Here is a 20,621-nt window from a genome sequence, read left to right as displayed (position 1 = left end):
GGAACAATTTAAATTTCCCATTATAAGCTATGTCATATTTTCAAGATAAGAAAGGAGAAGAGCTATGGAACAAATTCGCAGTTATAAGCTATGACATTTGACATTATAAGCTATGACATCGTACCGGTGAGACGCGGGACGGTCGTCTCATTTCAGTACCTGTACTGTACATGTACCTGAATTCTAGTCACCAGCTTTCTCTTTTTGTTTTTGTTTTTATGTAACCTCTGTGTCTTCTTGTCTGCTGGTGTCGTTGTGTTGTGTTGTGTTGTGTTGTTTTGTTGTTATTGTTTTGTTGTTTTGTTGTTTGTGCCTTGTGCCTTGCTTGTGGTGTCTAGGACGACAGAGGACGGGGTCGGTGTAGTGTGCTTTCTGTGATTATTATCTTGATTGTTTGTTCATGCAAATTTATTAATATCAAAACATATTAATTAGCAATGTTTACGTTCTTGGCTTGATTTTGAAGTTCATTAGTCAAGAGAATCTTGGCTTTTTGACAGCTGGATGGGTGCTATTCATTTTACTGTGCATCATTATCTAACATATCATACACTGAGAATTATTTTTGATCCCTTATAGACTTTATGATCGCTTTAGCGAAGTAACTTTCATGTAACACAATAGACATTAAAGTACAGTATTTTAGTGCCTTAAATCCCCTCCCAAAACAGTTTTAAGTTAGTCCCATTGATCTTGTTGGTTCTTACATTAATGACATTCAAGTTAACTTAGTGTAGTTTGGTGAGGTCCATCTAAGATTACTGGAAAAATGATACTGTAATTGGCCAGGGTCCAAACTGTGCTGACGGTTAAAACCATTTAAAAACAATCTACTAAGCTAGATTAAATTTTCTCAGTCCAAGCCTTAACTTACTCTAGCCTACTACCTTAGCCGAAGGCCTGAATATGCCCAGTTATGTCGCTGCAGGCTTAATCGGGGGTGCCATTGCCCTTGGATTCCTGATTTGGACGATTTGGACACAAACACCTCCCCAGATACATGAACATACTTTTAACCCTGGACCTGGCTATGACAGACCTCGAGACACCTGGACTGATGAGGACGATGAGTATGTCTTAAAACTAAGTTGAATGTCTTGTGGCTTTTATTCTAGCCTCAGTATTAAACTTAAGTAAAAAAAAAAAACTAACTTATGTTAATCTATGAAATTCTTTGGAAACAAGAAAGTTAAAACTGATACTGGTAAGTTAGGGCCTACAGTATCTTACATAGGCCTAGTATTTGCGGCAAATATTTGATTTATCTACAATGCGATATCATGATATTTAAAGATGTCTACTTACAGTATTTTTCACGCTGAATCCAAAAATGCAATCTGTTTTTGTTGGAGCGATTCATAAGTGGCTGTAAAACGAAGGTTTAGAATTACAAATCTATGGTTCATTGAGCTATACTGATGGTATGGCGTGGTCTGGATGGGTCGGTATGTGGACTGAGTGAGCAGGAGAGCAAACAGCTGTTAATGCTAGACTTAATGCTGAATGAAATCAATTCGTTTTGAAACCAAATAATCAGTTCTTATTTAGGCATGTGAGGTCGGGTATTATGCGGATTCGTGACTGTATTAAGTGTTTTGAAGTGAGGTTAGATTAGGAAGGTGAAGGTTAGGTTATATTTAATGAACCGTACATGACACCACCACGACACACCAAACTGATCCCCTGATCAAGTACTCTGACCTACTTGAAGCCACAGCCTTTTGTAGGTCAGGATACAACAAGTTATTGTTTAAACAACAACTCCCAGCCTACTCACATAACATTGCCAAACACTTCCTCTTCACTATAGGCTATTTGACCCCTCCTATTACTGTGCCACGGATAATCCGATGGATATATGTTAAGTTTCAAACCAGAGGTTTGGTTGTAACTTGAGAACAGTGTTAAAATAGGAACATCCTAACTGGTAGAGGGTGTGTTGTGTTGTGGGTCCTAGTGGTTATCGTCTCGGACTTCGGTTTTGGTGGAGCGGGCTAAACTCCTGGTACCTAACTTAAGCTATATCCACAAAATGTTAATGGGTTTGGACCGCTTTCCCTTGAAAGCTCTAAAACTAACTTCAACTTAAATTAAAAATGCCAGTGAGAAAGGAGAAAAAAACACTATCCCTGGGCCTATGAGACTTCTCAAATTATTTTGGAGTTCAGCAGTGGTCCAGAAAACCTCTTACTAAGTTAGCCTATTTATCCGTAAACCCAGAGGTTATGATATTAAGTTATAATGCAGATTTTTCCCTTTTGCACCTTTATCAGTCTGAGACGAGTTTAGTTGAATAGGCCTCTGCAATGGCATTGAAGTTTCATCGAAGATTGTAGGATTCACAAGTGTCGCCCAGTGACTATGGGTGGTGCCGGCATATTTTGTTTAATGATTCAAATTTTAAATGTAGCCTATCAGAATTTAAAAAATAACATTATGTAAATATTTTAGAGTATTGAGCTATGATTTTTGCCCAAGAGGTTGTAAATGGAGCCTTGGCCTGTTACAACGTTCTATAATTCATAATTAAGTGACATTATATAGGCTATTTACAATCAAATATAATCAAAAAATTCATTAAAAGATACGTATAACTATGCAAAAATTTCCGGGAGGAACCCTCGGACCCCTCTTTTTGATCAGACCTCCCGGTAACTTCGGCGCCACTGTCGTCCAGTGGAAATCCCTAAAAATATGCTGCTTCTTTGATTCTGTTGATATAGTTAAGATGGATGTAGTCTATACCCAAGTTGTTTTCTGTTATATCATTAACTAAAAATACATTGCCCATTTAGCTCAAGACGAAGGAGGCGAGAAAAAGGAGAATGTGCTATTTGCAAAGAACCCTTGAAAGGTCAAGCATGTAGAAATCTTCCATGTGAACACCTCTTCCATGCGTCTTGTATAACTCAGTGGTTTCGGGTGAGTATAATCATTTTCAGTTGAGCTTTATTAACACGTTCGCTGCTGACCGCTAGATGCCGGGACGGCGCCAGGAGCTGAACTAACGCTCGCCGCTGCGTAAACATTGCTGCGGATACACTGAATTACAGTAACTCTCTATTTTTTCTTATTCTCCACATTTGTCCCTCCTGCACTGGACCAAATATTTTTCTTAGGACTTTATTTTCAAACACCATGAGTCGGTTTTAATTTTTCTTGGACAATACCCATGTTTTACTACCATATAACAGAATAGGTTGAATTATTGTCTTAATATAAAAGGCAAAGCCCTCACTGACTGACTGACTCACTCACTCACTCACTCACTCACTCATCACTAATTCTCCCACTTCCCATTTACCTAGGAGGCTGAAATTCGGTACACCGGTTCTTTGGGCATTAAATAGGAAAACTAAGTAGTTTTTATTCTGATCGGGCTTTCAGGCTCCGCCCCAGTGGCTCTGGAGTTTCCCATGTTAACCTTATGATTTTTCATATTTAAAAGGAATTAATGAATCTTAACAGTTGTTTCAATTAAACAAGTTGGTTTTGTTCTATTATGTTCAATAGCATTAAAGTTACAAGGATTGCCAAAAGGGTGCACAGCACTATTATTTTTTTTATATTTATGACAACATCTAATTTGCAACCAAAAGGTGAGTGAGCGTAGCGAACGAACTTCAACCAGGACATGATTGAGCCATGCGAATACTAATGAAGTTAAACGGGGCAAAGCCCGCGGGTACAGCTAGTTGTCTTATATAACTGTATTTTGGTTCTGTGAGATAATACTTTAGATGAGATCAACTTCTTGCAGGCTCCCCAACACTTATTGCCATTTGATAACTTAGTTAGTTTGTCTTCGTCTTCTAAATTTCTACTATTTACAGTTACTCCTAAATACTTGAAACTTTCAGTACAATTTATAGTTAAGTTCTTTATCTGTATGATTCTGTTTCTATTGTTTGCTTGTCTTCCAAAGTTAATGGTTTTAGTTTTTTCTACATTTACTTGCAATCCTATTTTGTTTGCTTCTGTGATAAGTACTTCTGCCAAACTTACCAAGTTTTCAACTGTTTCTGACAAAATGACTACATCATCAGCAAATGCCAATATGTTTAGATCTACTCCTAGCTTAACACCCAATCCAAGTTCTTTTGTTTTCTGCAGGGCTTCTTCCAGTGCTAAGTTGAATAGTATGGGAGATATGCCATCTCCTTGTCTTACACCGGTGTTTATGGAAAACTCCTCAGATAGATCTCCTTCCACTCTCATTTTGGCTTTTGAGTATTTCATACACATTTCTGTTAGTTTAATTAATTTGTCTGGCAAACCATGCTTTTTTAAACTTTTCCCCAAGCTGATTCTGTCTATGCTGTCATATGCTTTTTTGAAATCTATAAATATTGCATTAACATTCTTGTTGAACTCCCAATATTTTGAAATTGCCTGCTTTAGAAGAAAAATCTGCTCTATCGTGGACCTCCCTTTCATAAATCCAGTTTGTTGTTATTCAATTAGCGTTTCTACATAGGGGTTTAGTTTTGAGACAAGGATTTTTGAAAGTATTTTATATGTATTATTTAATAAAGAAATTCCTCTGTACTTGCAGTTTTGATTGTCCCCGTTTTGTATTCTTGTGTAGAGGAATGATTGTTGCCGTTTTCCATTCAGTACTGTAGGTATATTTTCTTGTTGCCATATAGTTGTGATTAGGTTGTGGATTTCATTTTCCAATATGCTTCCTCCACTCTTGATTACTTCTGCTGTGATCCCATTTTCGCCCAGAGCTTTGTTGCATTTTAATTCTTTGATTGCCATTTTCACCTCTTCTAACGACGGTGGGTCTATATGAGGCTGTACATGATCGAATGTTGTATCTTCATCGGGAGTATTAACGACAATGTTCTTGCAGTTTAGCAGGCCATCAAAATAGTCTTTCCATATTCATAGTGTTTTCTCTTTTTCTGTGGTAAATTTTCCTTCTACATCCATTATGCCAAATGTTCTCGCTTTAAATCCTCCTTTGAAGAATCTTATAGTTCTATAAAAGTCTCTAGTGTTATTGGCTGTTCTATCTTCTTCTGCTTTTCTGAGTTTTTTATTTAAGTAATCTTTTTTACATCTTATAAGCGTTTGTTTGGTGATTCTGTTTGCTTCCTGATATTTTTGTCTTAGCTCTTCAAAATTTCTTAACCTTAGTTGGTCTTCTTCCCCATTTCTGGTTTGAAGCCACAATTTTTTTAGCTTCTTCCTCTCGGTTATCATTTTCTGACACTCTTCTGTAAACCATTGATTTCTCACTTTCTTTACTTTTTTTGCACACACTTCTTTCACACTATCTTGAATCTTCTTCCATTTTGATTCTATTATTTCTTGTTCTTGTTCCTGTTCTGCAACATCTTGTACTACTCTTCCCTCTTCTCCTCTATATAGAGCTTCAAATCTATTTTTTAGTTTAATTTTGAACTCTTCTTTAATTTCCTTCAGTTTTATTTTTTCTGTTGCTAGTATTTCTTTTTTTACAACTCCCCTTCTTTTAGTGTCTATTCTTTGCCTTACTTTTATAAGTACCATGTAATGGTCTGTTCCATTTTTGGCTCCCCTAACACTTCTTATATTTGTAACACTGCTGATGTGTCTGCTGTCCACCAGAACATGATCGATCTGATTTTCGGTTTTTCCGTCTGGTGACATCCAGGTTGCTTTATGAATGTCTTTTCTTTGAAACATTGTGCTACAAACCTTCATGTCCACTGCGCTTGCAAACGTGACCAGTCTTAGTCCATTTGTCATTTGCAGGTCATTTGTGTCTTCATCAGTGCCGGATTTAGGGTACTTGCGGCCCTAGGCCAAATTACTTGAGCGGCCCTCCCCCTGTGGTGGAAATTCCTTGCGATCGCGGAAGTAATCGTAAATATCTCCTATGGATCAAGGTGGCATCATCATCGACACCCGTGATTGTGGATGAAATCGTGGACATTTCTCCTAAACTAAGTCAAAGCCATCATAGGTATCCGTAACCGCGGCAAAATCTTTAACACCCCGCGGACTGCAACAAAGAGACATCATCCTCAACACTCTCGACCGTGGCATATTTCGTGAGCTGTGACCTTGAAGACATCATCACCGTCACCCGCGACCGCAGTAAAATCGTGAACATCTCCCGCGGGCCGCAATCACGGGGGCATCATCATTGACACTCGCGACCGTGACAAAATCGTAAACATCTCCCACGAAGCAGCAATCATGGGGACATCATCCTCGACACATGCGATCGCGGCAAAGTTGTGTTTAAAACATCTCCCGTGGACTGCAATTATAAGCAACTTTATCATTGTCACCTGCGGCCTTGCCAAAATCGTAAACATTCCCCTCGGGAAGCCATCAACAGGACATCTTTAGCGAAAGGTTATCATCTCCCGGGGGCGGCAATCACGGGTACATCACATCGAAGTATATTAAAAATATACTACGATGGTATATCATATCACCGGCACACGTGGCCACGGCTAAATCGTGAACATTTCCCGGGGCCGCAATCACGGGTACATCACATCGAAGTATATTAAAAATATACTTCGATAATACATCATCACCGGCACCCGCGGCCGTGGCAAAACCGTGAACATCGTTACGGTCCCTCGGTTCGCTGAGACATCATTATGGTCACCTGTGATCGCGGCAAACTGGTGGTTTAACATTTTTTTTATCTAAAAAAATGTTTTTCTAAATCCTCTGCGGCCCCCTCTTGCTTGCGGCCCTAGGCCGCGGCCTGATCGGCCTAGTGGTAAATCCGGCACTGGTCTTCATGTAAACTATTACTTCCTGCAATTTCTTTCCAAATATCTTCTTTTCCCACTTTTGCATTTGCATCCCCAATAACTAACTTGACATCATAGTATGGTAACCTGTTGAATTCCTCTTCTAAATTTTCATAAAATAAATCTTTTTCTTCATCTTCGGAGTCTTCTGTTGGTGCATATATACTTAACAGTGAAATATTCTTGAATATTCCTCTCAACCTAATATTGCATATTCTTTCATTCCTGCTTATCACACTTTCAGCTAATTTTCTATTTGCAGCAAAACCCACTCCTCCATAATGCCTTCCATCCACAGTCCCACTACAGTATATTACATACTGTTTGGTGTTGATTTTTCCTGCATATGGCCATTTTATTTCTTGAAGTGCTACAATATCCATTTCATAATTCTTGAACTCTTCTGCTAAAATGTCACAGCCACCTGGTACAGCAAGAGTTCTAGTATTCCATGATCCTATTCTCAAGTCCTTAGTGCGTATCCGATTTGTTATCCTTTTGGTATGTTCCTTTTCCGAGGCTTGGTAACTACGTTTCGTAACTGGTGTGCCGTGTGTATGTGCTCAATGCTCAACGGCACTGTTTAATTTGTTGCGTGGTTGGTACTACTGGCTGCGTCTGCTGGACGTTTCGTTCGGGTGACTTTGTGGCTCCCGTTTTCTCAGACTTTGGGTTTGAGATTGTTCCAAAACTACGGGGTTTTCTTCCGGAAGAGTTTTCTTTTGTGAACCCTGAAATTTTTACTTTCATAGATCCCTTTCACACAGCTCAGTATGGAGCATTTCTGCGAGTAGAGTTTTCATACCACGGGTAAGTTGAATTCGCCAGGCCTAGTCCTCGCTTATTTCATTTTGTTTCATTTTTCACTGTTTCACTATTGTTCAGAAATGTTTTATAGAGTCATTTTGATGTTTATTGTACTGTTTTCTGAGAGTTTCGAGTCCACTAGATAACACAATGTGCATGCCTCGTTGAATTAACTTGATCAGTACAAGTGATATTGGAAGTTGAGCCAATTTCCATGTTTAGGGTTAAAAGCTTTAATTATTGTCTTGGCTAGGGCAATGCCTATTCATTAATTGTTATTTATTGTTGTATTGTTATATTTTTCCTATATATTTGAATGAATAAATTTATATTTGTGTCCAGCCAGCTCTTGTGTTGTCATTGTTGGTCCTCCACCTCAGCAATATTGTGCCGGAATCCCACCATTGATTTTGCGCTTCCAAGGGCTTCACCCTTTTGATCAATGGAGTTGGGAATTCGGTTACAAATGGTAGCAGAGCGTGGTTGGTCCAATTTACTGTGCAGTAGTTTGATTAAAGTAGTAAAAAAAAAACAAAAAACAAAAAAAATTTCGAGCGCAGTAAATAAAGTTGGTAATTTTTTCAAATGATATTTGTTGAGGTTAGGAGGACATGGCATTTGTGTTTAATCATAGTGGTTCATTTGTTCTTTGTCTGTTAGTTATTTATTGGTTTTTGTGGTCGTCTCATGATTCTGATTTTTGGCCTGTTGGTGGCAGGCTGATGTTGATTGTTGGCCCCGTGGTTGTGTTCTCATCTGTGAATTAGAGGTCTTAGGAAGTTAGTGATTGTTATTTGTCGCATTGTTGTGTCTGAAAAGTGTCAATTTTTGTGTTAGGTGTCAGAATGTCTAGCTCTTTGATTCCCGAGTTTCTGCTCAAGGGCGAGCTTGTGTTTGAGGTGAAGGCTAGGGGAGCTGAACCTGCGACTGATGTGAGCTCTTTGCGTACACAGTTGCGAGGATTGACAGCGAGCAAGTTTGTCACATCGTGGCCACCCACCTTAGTGGTCACTGATGAGTTGGAGGCTTGCAGGTCAAAATTTGAGGAGTGGGATGGTCGTGTCGAGGAACTGAAAGATGAGCCCTTGACCGGTAGGGCGAGGTCCCGAGCGATTTCTCGCATTGGACATTTGAGGGGACGCGCTGGCCTGTTGGCTACCGTAGGCTCACTCAAGGGGGACGACCTTGCCTGGCTCAAACAAGTTTCTGGGAGCCTGGATGAGATGTTAGCGGCCCTTGGCCCTAAGACTCAACGCACTTCGGAAGAACCGAACGTGGCGACCGAGGTTACTCCGGTCAGTCGCAAGGAGGTTTCGACCGAAGTTGGCCCGGCTCCAGCTTCTTGCTCTCCCATTCCGTGCGCTTCAGCTCAACAAACCGAGCCCACCTCCAAGTGTTCTGGCTCTTTGGCCTCTGCCTCGTACAACAAGCTTCCCAACCCTTTGACACCTCTTTTGCAGGCTCTGCCTTGTGTTGATGGATTGGAAGTCCACAGATTGTTGACATTTTTTGCAGACTTGTTCCGAATTAGGGAAATTCCGGGTGTTGATGACTCACTGCTTCTCAGTTTGTTGATCCCATATTGCCGTTCTCCACTTTCTGATTTGTTGAATCTGGTTCTGTCCAAGAAGGGAAATTTTGAGGAATTTCACAGGCAAACGCTTCAAACTTTTGTTCCTGGGAGGATGCGTGAGGACCTCAAAATGCAAATGTTTTATAGGTCGCAAGGGCTTCGTCAAAGCCTCGCTGCCTATTGCACGGAGGTTCGCAGTGCCAGTCGTGTGTTGCGTTTGGACCTCAGTGAGGAGGAGGTGGTGCAGGTCATTCTGGACGGGATAACACCGGAAGAGCGTTCCCGCCTGGTATTTTGTTCCAAACCTGTCACCTTTGCGGAGCTCGACCAGCTGGTTGTCACCGCCAGAAATGTGCAGCTCATCGACCAACGTAGGGTGGAAGGGACTAGGGAGGCCAACCAGCGCACGCTTCGAGCTCTGGTGGGTCAGGTCTCTATGGGAAGCGGAGATGTGCCCCGTCGTCCTGTTCTCATATGTTTTGGGTGTGGAAAACGTGGTCACATCCGCCGTTTTTGTCGGCAACAAGCTCCCGCCGTTCCAAAAAACGGGGATGCCGGGGGTTTGCCTCGGTAAACCCCCGCTCTCCACCACCTCAGCTGCCGGGATCTGTTTCGCCTCGCGAACCTCTAGCCAAGGGCTTAGTGGGTGTCGCGCCTCTTGGCATCCGTGCTCCCACAAGCGTTTGTCCTCACATTTTCGTCACTGTTGGAGATTCCATGTTCCCTTCTCTGGTAGACTCTGGGGCGGCTGTGAGTCTCATTTCCTCGGGTTTTCATCAGATTTTGCTTGAATCTGGCGCCATCAGAAGAACTCGGGAGGTTTCTATTACTTGTCTCACAGCAAGTAATGCTCCCATGGAAGTTCAGTTGTCTGTGGCTTTCAAGTTCAAAATTGAGGGATTTTCTTGGATTTGGGAATTTTTGGTGTCCAAGGATTTGGGGATAGATTGTATTTTGGGGGCAAATTTTTTGAAGAAGACCGGTTTGATTGTAGATTTGCAACGTGAGTGCTGCTATTTCAAGTTCAAGCGCAACGTGCTTGTGCCTTTGGCAGGGCCCAATGGGCGTGCCATGGTCAAGGAAGTAGCACTAGAAGAAGGGCCCAAAAACAAGGAGAAGCCCTTTGAACGAAGAGAGGCCTTGCAGAAATTGTGTTCTCGTTTCCCTGAGGTTCTCACTTCGCGACTTGGCCACACCACCTTGATTGAGTACGAGATCCGGCTCAATGACAACACTCCGGTGCGCAGTCAACCTTACAAGTTGGCGCCTCCAAAAATGGAAGCTCTCAGAGCCATTATTGATGATCTGTTGAAGGATGGGGTCATTGAACCCTCTAGATCTCAATACTCAAGTGCGGCTTTCTTGGTCCCAAAACCAAATGGAAAGTCTCGCATGGTTCTTGACTACCGGAGGTTGAACGCCAAAATTGAGATTGACAGTGTGCCTTTACCGGATCTCCACTCTGCCTTTGACTGGTTTGGAAAGGCCAAGTTATTCACTGTGTTCGACCTCAATCAGGCCTATCACCAAATTCCCCTCAAGAAAGAGTCGAGACATTTGACAAGTTTTTGTGTTCCCTGGAATCTCTATCAGTTCACGCGGGTGCCTATGGGAATTGCCATAGGAGCTCAAACACTGACCCGTCTGTTGGACTCAATTTTCCATGATGTCAAGTTCAAGTTTGTTTTCAATTACCTCGATGATTTGTTGGTGTACAGTGAAACTTTTGAGGATCATTTGCGTCACATTGAGGACGTGTTGACTAGGCTCAAACAGGCTGGACTCACAGTAAACCCTGAGAAGGTAACTTTTGCCCAGAATGGCAAAAGTTACCAAGAAAGTTACCAAGAAACTAGAGCAAGGATTCTTTTTTTTTAAATGTTGTTAATAGCTTAAACTTGCCAAATCCTATTGTAAAGGGTGTCCATCCAAATATGAAAATATCTGTGGATATAAAGGGGTGTTCACTGTACAACTTTGAACCAACCAACAAAAATGAAATTTTAAAAATAATATTTTCTTTGAAAAATAAGACATCGGTGGGTTGGGATGAAGTTCCCATTTCACTCATCAAAGCAGTAGCAAATAAAATTGCTGAACCCCTCTCAGATATAATTAATAAATGTTTTGAATGTGGTATTTTCCCGGAAAAATTGAAATACTCTCATATTACTCCAATATACAAAAAAGGGGCTAGAACCGATATAAATAACTACCGCCCAATATCTGTTTTAAGTAATTTTTCAAAGATATTTGAAAAAGTTATCAATTTCCGGCTAGTAAACTATTTTAACAGCAATGATTTGTTTTATGAAAAACAGTTTGGGTTTAGAAAGACATTCAGCACCAACAGTGCACTGATTGAATTTATCAATGATGTTACAAGGGCTTTGGACAGGTCTGAAACTACTGCTGGTGTTTTCTGTGACCTGTCTAAAGCCTTTGACTGTGTGGATCATTCAATTTTGCTTTCTAAATTAAAAGACTACGGTATAAAGGGTAAAAGTTTTTCTTTATTAGACTCTTATTTACAGAACAGAAAGTATAGAACAATAGTGACCAAAAACGGTGTGAAACATATGTCAAACTGGAATTTATCTAATTATGGTGTACCTCAAGGGTCAATATTGGGCCCTCTGTTTTTCCTGATCTTTATTAATGACCTTCCAAAAGCTATTGGCAGAGATTTAATCTTATTTGCTGATGATACAACAGCAATCATAAGAGAGGATTCAGTAAATAACTTAATTGTATCAATAGAAAACACTTTGGATTGTATGAAAAATTGGTTTACAGATAATGGTTTAAAGCTGAATATTAACAAAACTCATATAATTAAATTTTCTTTAAAAAACAATGTAATTCTCGATAAAATTCCAAATTTAGTAGAATCTCATAGATTTTTGGGTGTATTGCTTGATACTCATATTAATTGGAAGATTCACATAGATAAGATGAAAGGCAAACTAAGATCTATTTCTTTTGCTTTCTTTCACCTGATAAACTGTGTACCTCAGGATACATGTATCACAGTTTACTATGGATACGTTGAATCCATCTTGAGGTATGGAATCATACTGTGGGGAGTGTCAACAGAAGTGAAATCCCTACTAATTTTACAGAAAAAAATTATTAGAACCTTAACCAAATCAAGAAGGAGAAAATCATGTAAAAACCTGTTTAAAAATCTTAGAATTCACACCATTTTTGGATTATACATAAATGAAATTCTAAATTGGATACATAACACTAAGGAAAATTTGTCAGATGCAGTCAAATTTACACATAATTATAATACAAGGAATAAATATAATTTCAGATTACCACATCACAAATTGACGACTTTTAGGAACAGCCCTCAATATATGGGACTTAGATTGTACAATGAATTACCCCTGTATCTTAAAAATTTAAATGCTACTCAATTCAAAGATAAAATAAAAGATAAAATAATTGAGAAAGCCTACTATTCACTTGACGAATTTTTGGAGAACCCTATAATGTAGATAAAAATTCTCTGATATCCTACATGAGTTTATTTTAATTATTTTAACTATTAATTTTACTATATAATACATCACTATGACGAAACACCTGTTCTTATGTATGAAATGTACTTTATAAAGAACGTATTGTGTAAATAAAAAAAAAAAAAAAAAAATGAAATTTCCTTTTTGGGGCATATGGTTTCTTCCAGAGGAATACGCATTGATCCAGCCCGGACACAAGGTATTCGGGATTTCCCCGCCCCTCGGGACGCAAAGGGTGTCGCTCGTTTTGTGGGGATGGTGAATTTCTATCGCCGTTTCATCCCCAATGTGCCTGAAATTGCTGCTCCTCTCAATGCGCTCAGAAAGAAGGGAGCAAGGTTCGAATGGGGAGATGCGCAGCAGTCGGCCTTTGAGCGTCTCAAGGAGGCTATCATGCAGCCACCGGTGCTCAGGATGCCTGATTTCTCTCGGCCGTTTGTTTTACAGACGGACGCCTCCTCCTGTGCCATTGGGGCGGTGCTTTCCCAGGAAATTGATGGTGTCAGACAACCAATTGCGTTTACGTCACGCACCCTTACACCTCCAGAAAAGAAAGCTTCGTCTGTCTATGAACTGGAGTGCTTAGCGGTGGTGTTTGGTGTTGACAAGTTCCGGCGTTTCCTTGAACATGCTGAGTTTCTCCTCGAGACAGACAACCAGGCTCTTTCTTGGCTGCTGGCGCACCCTCGCCAGCTTGGTAAGATAGGGCGTTGGGTTGTCAAAATTTCTGCCTTAAAATTTAAGGTACAGCATGTGCGGGGTACGCAGAACATCATCGCCGATGCCTTGTCTCGGATGTATCACGACGCTCCCACACCTGGAGAAAATCCCAGCTGTGGTGCGGTGCTGTTGGAGTTTCCCCTGGCGTTTGGAGACATTGCTCCGCACCAGCGTTCTGATCCCGAGCTCGGTCCCCTCATGCAAGGCATCGAGTCTGGCACCCCAAAGCCCCCGTACTCCCTCTCCAAGGGAGTCCTCCGTTGTCGTCCCAGGTATGGAGGCGGTACCCGCATTGTTCTCCCTTGTGCTTTGGTTCCCATGGTGTTTGCCTACTTCCATTCTTCTCCTGTAGGTGGGCACCTGGGCATTCACAAAACCAAGGAGTTCATTTGGAAGGGAATGGACAGAGACATTGCCGAAAGGGTGAGATCTTGCAAGCTTTGTTGTCTAAGCAAGCCCGCACAAAACTCCAAACTTGGACTGTTGGCCTCGGAGGTCGCCAGCCGACCCTTTGAGAAGGTTTTCATCGACTATGTGGGCCCGTTCCCACGTAGCAGGTCAGGTAACACCTACCTACTTGTTTGCGTTGACGCCTTCTCAAAATTTTGTTGGTTGTTTCCCCTCCGTCAAGCGACCACCAGCCTCACCGTCAAGGCTTTGAAGAGCCGTCTGTTCCAAAACTTTGGCGTTCCCACCCAACTTGTCACTGACAATGGTCCTCAATTCACCTCAAAGGAGTTTCACCGTTTTTGTTTCGGACTTGGGGTGGAACATATCACCACATCTCCGTATTATCCCCAACGTTCTCATGCCGAGCGTTTCAATCGCAACCTGAAGGCTGCGTTGATTGCCTACCATGCAGAAAAACATACCACTTGGGACGAGTCACTTGAGTGGCTTCAGTTGGCTTTCAACTCTGCCCGGCATGAGAGTCACAAAGCCGTGCCTTTCGAATTGTTCCTTGGTTACCCACCCTCTTCTCCACTCTCAAATCTCTGGGGAGTGGCGGAGTTGTTACCTGTTCCTGGCGTTAGTGACGTCCGAAAGTCATGGGACGCTGCTAAGAGAAATCTCATTGCCAGCAGGGAAAGGGTGCGGAAACGGTACGATGAAGGACGCAAGGCAAATCCTTTCAAGGTTGGTGATTTAGTGTTTTGTCAAACTCATCCAATCAGTTGTGCTGCAGACAAGCGTGCTGCGAAGTTGTGTTATCGGTGGTCTGGTCCACACAAAATCATGAAATTTTTGTCTCCTGTCACCGTGAGGCTTGCTCACCCCGACACTGGGGTCATTTTCAGAAAGGCCCACATCTCCCAATTGAAGGCTTTTCGGGGACAACCAGATCTTAGGTTAGGTTAGGTTAGGTTCCTGCCCTGTAGGCCTGATCACCCTGCAGTGTAGGAATGTGAACTGCTCTGTTGTGTCGAATTTGTTTCTTTGCCATTGCTGGGCCCAGCAAAATCATCCCATGGAAGTGAGTTTTCCTTCCAGAAGACAGAGTCGTTGACCTGGTTTTCTGTTGTTGCCCCGGGAGGTTAGGTTTTCGTGGGGGAGGTTGTGCCGTGTGTATGTGCTCAATGCTCAACGGCACTGTTTAAATTGTTGCGTGGTTGGTACTACTGGCTGCGTCTGCTGTACGTTTCGTTCGGGTGACTTTGTGGCTCCCGTTTTCTCAGACTTTGGGTTTGAGATTGTTCCAAAACTACGGGGTTTTCTTCCGTGAACCCTGAAGTTTTTACTTTCATAGATCCCTTGTGACACAGCTCAGTATGGAGCATTTCTGCGAGTAGAGTTTTCATACCACGGGTAAGTTGAATTCGCCAGGCCTAATCCTCGCTTATTTCATTTTGTTTCATTTTTCACTGTTTCACTATTGTTCAGAAATGTTTTATAGAGTCATTTTGATGTTTATTGTACTGTTTTCTGAGAGTTTCGAGTCCACTAGATAACACAATGTGCATGCCTCGTTGAATTAACTTGATCAGTACAAGTGATATTGAAAGTTGAGCCAATTTCCATGTTTAGGGTTAAAAGCTTTAATTATTGTCTTGGCTAGGGCAATGCCTATTCATTAATTGTTATTTATTGTTGTATTGTTATATTTTTCCTATATATTTGAATGAATAAATTTATATTTGTGTCCAGCCAGCTCTTGTGTTGTCATTGTTGGTCCTCCACCTCAGCAATATTGTGCCGGAATCCCACCATTGATTTTGCGCTTCCAAGGGCTTCACCCTTTTGATCAATGGAGTTGGGAATTCGGTTACACTGGTATGTTTTCCGGGGCGGGTTGTTGGCCCAACGCCCAACCCCCACAAGCCCTTGGAGGACCGGGCTCGAGTTGCCTGCCTTTCGCTTACCTCATAAGTTCCAAGCCAACCTAAGAGGCGTTTCCCACCCTGCACTACGGGGAAGCATCAGACAACTCTTGCTAACACCTTGGATTGCACTACTGGGACTGGCAGTGATAGTGTTTTCCCTTGATGTTAGCCATCGGCAGGGCAAGGTATCAATAAAAAAAATAAAAATAAAGATAAGGAAGGTGTTTTATTATAGTGTTATATTCCATATTATATTTATTCCTTGTCTTACTTTAGGCTAAGCCATGTGATTTGTTGTGTTTGGAACACTGTTTTTGGATTTTATTTTCGTACAATTGTAATTCGTAATTGGCTGAAGAAATTCTCCGCTTAGCTGTCATCACTATTACTTTGCAATTTGTTATGTTTCTTTGTTTGTTAATATCTATGTATTTTTGCACAATTATTTACTTGTTACGTAGCCTTGCACATGTTTTCTTGTTTTGTACTATGTTGATTTAGGTTTGTTGAGGATGATTTTTATTATTGTTTATTGAATAATTATACTGTTACTTGGTTTTGATCCTTCATTATTGTTAACTAATTACAAAACTTGCTGTTTCCCATTTTGATTGTTATATATTGTTTTTGATTGTAGTAACTTATGATATTGATAAATTTTTATACAAGTAATTTTTCTCTGTTCTTATCTTCAAGTCTTAAATGTAATGTTTTGCCATCTTTATTTGTTTGCATTTATAAAATGGAGTTTTCCGTCAATAAATAAATATAAGATTATATAACTTTTTCTCTATTTACTGGTACCTTTTATCATCATTATCATTATTACGAGTAGGCTTGCTGTCTGATGTGTGTCAGCCACTTGGGATATTTTAACTCACCTGAAAAACCTTTAGAAAATTAACCCAATCTGTAAGCATTGGAACTTGTAGATTCTCTTGATTAGACCTTCGCGAGGAATTGTCGGTCCATTAGCTAACTTACCTTAGGAGTCAGCCCTAAGCCTCTTAGAATCTCATATGAGATTTGGTCTTGTGGTGTTAGGCTGATCCTCGCAAATTAATGACATTCTGATTCTACTAATTCAAAAACAAGCAAGTAATAAATTCCAACACCTGTCGTAACTGTTTGACAGCAATCATATTTATTATTTAGATATGATTGTGTGATCTGTCCTTGAGAGTTCAATCATTACACCATCAAAGGTATTTATTTTTACTATTGACATCGTAGGGCCTGTATATGGTTGTTTGTCTGTATATCTTTGCTTGATTTATGCAAAAGCAAATTAGGATTTCTTCAGTGTGCAGGGAACAGACCTCATACGAGACACAGCCCAACCATTTGTTAAATTTACCCAGATATTCTGGCTTGATAAAACAGACTCTTCTGAATCCATAAATTCTTCTCTTCGGACAAAGCCACTTGTTTAAAATAAATGGCTTTTGAGTTTTTTAACTTCATTTACCAGCAATCAAATAAGAAGGTTATTTTTTAAAGTAAAGGCTGTTTTTGCGTTCAGCTCCATAGTTACCGTGTTTACTCTTCGCCATTTACTGGGCATCATTTGTGAACAGAACTATTTTCAGCTCTGTTGCTGACGTGTACGATTCTCTGTGAATAAAAACATATTTCAAACCGTCAAGTCTCATGCCACGTGCAAGATAACGTCAGTGATATACGTTTTTTGATTACAAGAAACATTTCCAATGCCGACATTCATCGCCATATGACTGAAGTTTTTAGTTGGTGGCAATAGAGCTGGGAAAGTGCGGAAACAGACTAGAGAATTTAAAAATAGTCTTGAAAAGGTTCATTTAGAACAGAATTGTGTTTTTGGTGCGTACTTAGAAGACCATAAAGGAATAGTATATTTCATTACTAGGACCGAAACTGGCATTTCTGACGCGCGCTCAAGTTTCAAGTGTGAGGCGAAGCCAAGGAAACCGGAAATGATTCGGTTCATAACCATTTTACCAGACAAAACACTTTTCTCCGTCCAAACCAATGTAATTTTATGACCACAATCAATAACTTAAGTGAATTTGGCAAAAGATTGTATAATATGTTACCTGCTCACATTAAATGTCTTGAAATACAACAATTTAAATTTACTATTAGGAAGATTTTGTGTGATTTATGTGTGTATAAGGTCAAAGAATTTGTAGAACATATTAAATAGGTTAATAGATATACTGTGATGAAATTGTATGATGTTGCTATACATGTATTTATAATGTTGATGGCAATAAATGGATTTGATTTGATTTGAGTTATGAACGATACTTTTCATCACGACGCAAAAATACACACATACAGAATAACATATCTCAGTAGTATTTAACTAGTTTTAGACTACTCTTTATCATTGAAAATACACTTCACAACGAACATATTATATGGTTTCATAATTGTAGATTCTTTAGATAAATATATTAATAAATACTTCGTCACTTACTTTAATTGACTTAACATTTTGTAATTTGTACCACCAGCTTCTAAGCTTTCTGTATTCTTCTTCTTATCTTTCCCGTGATTTATCTGGTGGAAGATGATTAGTTACTCCTGAAGCTGTTTACATCAAATCATCAGTAATTTTAGAAATACTTTGAGCAATTTCAAACATGCACTATGCTAAAAACACAGCAAAAAACTATACATGTTTCTGTATAGATTTAGATTGTGCAACAATCAAAACAGCCGATTTAAATCATTAAAACAAACCTAACAAAACACTAGTGCGCATAGTGGATAAATGGAAAACTAATTGAGAGCGAGGGAAAGTAAATTTAGAGCGAGGGAAAATCAGCTAATCGTTTTCCCTCGCTTTAAATTAGAGATTGGGAAACAACTACTTTCTTCCAAATCAGCTGTTATCGAAAATAGTTACTTTCGGTAAGGAGTGATAACACATTTCTGCACTTTACCCTCACTCATTGCACTAGGGCCATAAGCTTCAGTTATCTGGTGATGAATGTCGGCATCGGATATATTTCTTGTAATAAAGAAACATATCTGCCCTTATTTGAAAAATATTTCTAAACATACAGTGAAGTGTACACGTCAGCTATAGAGTTGCAATGGTATTATTCTGTTCACAAATGATGCCAGTAATTGGTGAGGAGCCTCATTGCGGTGACCACACAAACTAAGGAGCCATATGAAAAAATTACCATTGTAATATATCTTATTCCCTACATGGGAAATCTTCTAGAAGTGTGAAGCAAACTTTACTAATCATTTATTAAGAATATTGTTACATGTTTGAAAATTTAATTTACGGAAAGTAAATAAAAGAAACGTCTTATAACACTTATTAAACATATATTTACGCTTATACTGGTACTCACAAGACGGTAAATGTACCAAAAAGATGGTAAGTGGTGATCGATTTCGATTGGACACTCCAATCATCATCAGACCCAATAGGCGAATGACAAGATTCTTGAATGGCGTCCCTACTTATACCCTATTGGCTACCGGAAGCACCGGCCAATACATTTTTATAAGTACAACTGGAATCGAAATTTACTTGTTCATTAATCAACTTATTTCTATTTTTACATTTTTCCTTATAAATATACAGTTCTTCCCAAGCATTCCTTACATATCCTTTCTTACAATTCTTTAAAATACCTAGACTATCCTCCATTTTTCTTATTGAGTGGCCATTTTGTAACAGGTGTTGTGCGACATTTGATCTTTCCGGTTTGTTGTTCCTCCACACAGATATGTGGTTTTTGAAGCGGTTAACGAAGTTCACCGTCTGTCCAATGTAGAAGTTATCACAATCGTTACAATTGATTTTATAGATGCCCAAAGCGTCAAATTTGTTACAATCTTCTATTTTTGGATGCAGACTCATGGTGTTCTGAGTCCTGTAGGCTATTGAAACTACGTATTTCTTGAATCTGTTAGCAGTCCTTTGTGTTGTAGTCCCCGTGTAGCTAAATGTGACATATCTGGTGTTTTCCTCTTTTATCTCTTCTAATGTTGGCCACAAAATGGCCACTCAATAGGAAAAATGGAGGATAGTCTAGGTATTTTAAAGAATTGTATGAAAGGATATGTAATGAATGCTTGGGAAGAACTGTATATTTATAAGGAAAAATGTAAAAATAGAAATAAGTTGATTAATGAACAAGTAAATTTCGATTCCAGTTGTACCTATAAAAATGTATTGGCCGGTGCTTCCGGTAGCCAATAGGGTATAAGTAGGGACGCCATTCAAGATTCTTGTCGTTCGCCTATTGGGTCTGATGATGATTGGAGTGTCCAATCGAAATCGATCACCACTTACCATCTTTTTTGTATATTTACCAGTCTTGTGAGTAACAATATAAGCGTAAATATATGTTTTAAGTGTTATAAGACATTTCTTTTATTTACTTTCCGTAAATTTAATAACACGTACAATGCTGATCAAGAAGTTATTTAATTTACACTAATTTAATTTTTTTTTTAGGAAAAAAGAACTTGTCCTACATGTCGGCGCCCAGCTTGAGTTGCACACTTTATGGGCCTTGAGTTTGCTGTCCCTCGCCAGATTAAGCAATACATTTTATTTGTTAAATTATTTAGAAAAGACTTTGAGTTTGTTGTACCTCACCCTATTAAGCAATACATTTTATTTGTTATGATTTAGAAAAGACTTTGAGTTTGCTGTCCCTCACCAGATTAAGCAATACATTTTATTTGTTAGATGATTGAGATAAGATTATTTATTTACTTACTTTGTCTAGATGTAGTGAAAAAAGACAATATTAGATACCGTAGCACATTAACTTGTGTTTATATTTAAGCATTTTTTTACAATTTAAATGAGATAAGAATGTTAGTAAGCAAAATTGTTGTTGTTAATGTAGGTACATTGTTATTAACTTTCACTACAAACTTCTAAATA

At 39.5% G+C, this 20,621-nt stretch overlaps 1 protein-coding gene across 1 annotated transcript; it reads left to right on the top strand.

Annotated features, from left to right (window-relative positions):
- The first annotated feature begins 271 nt into the window (after positions 1–271).
- Positions 272–20,621, top strand: LOC128987212 (E3 ubiquitin-protein ligase RNF181-like). Its single transcript, XM_054407962.1, has 3 exons — positions 272–1,070; positions 2,796–2,922; positions 20,184–20,621. The coding sequence occupies exons 1-3, from the start codon at positions 907–909 to the stop codon at positions 20,220–20,222; spliced, it is 330 nt and encodes a 109-aa protein (XP_054263937.1). The 5' UTR covers positions 272–906; the 3' UTR covers positions 20,223–20,621.

This window comes from Macrosteles quadrilineatus, unplaced genomic scaffold (genome assembly GCF_028750875.1).
Source record: "Macrosteles quadrilineatus isolate MER2022 unplaced genomic scaffold, UCM_ALF_1.0 Scaffold_1__1_contigs__length_201487025, whole genome shotgun sequence".
In the NCBI taxonomy this organism is placed as follows: Eukaryota; Metazoa; Arthropoda; class Insecta; order Hemiptera; family Cicadellidae; genus Macrosteles; species Macrosteles quadrilineatus.
The sequence above is the reverse complement of the archived record's forward strand: the minus strand, read 5'-3'. Positions and strand labels throughout refer to the sequence as shown.

What these genes read in the sequence shown, in the direction of transcription:
- LOC128987212 (XM_054407962.1), top strand. Translation starts at nt 907, where the DNA reads ATGCCCAGTTATGTCGCTGCAGGCTTAATCGGGGGTGCCATTGCCCTT. An exon ending in TGGACTGATGAGGACGATGA is followed by an intron (nt 1,071 to 2,795) that starts GTATGTCTTAAA and finishes TTGCCCATTTAG; the next exon opens with CTCAAGACGAAGGAGGCGAG. An exon ending in GTATAACTCAGTGGTTTCGG is followed by an intron (nt 2,923 to 20,183) that starts GTGAGTATAATC and finishes TTTTTTTTTTAG; the next exon opens with GAAAAAAGAACTTGTCCTAC.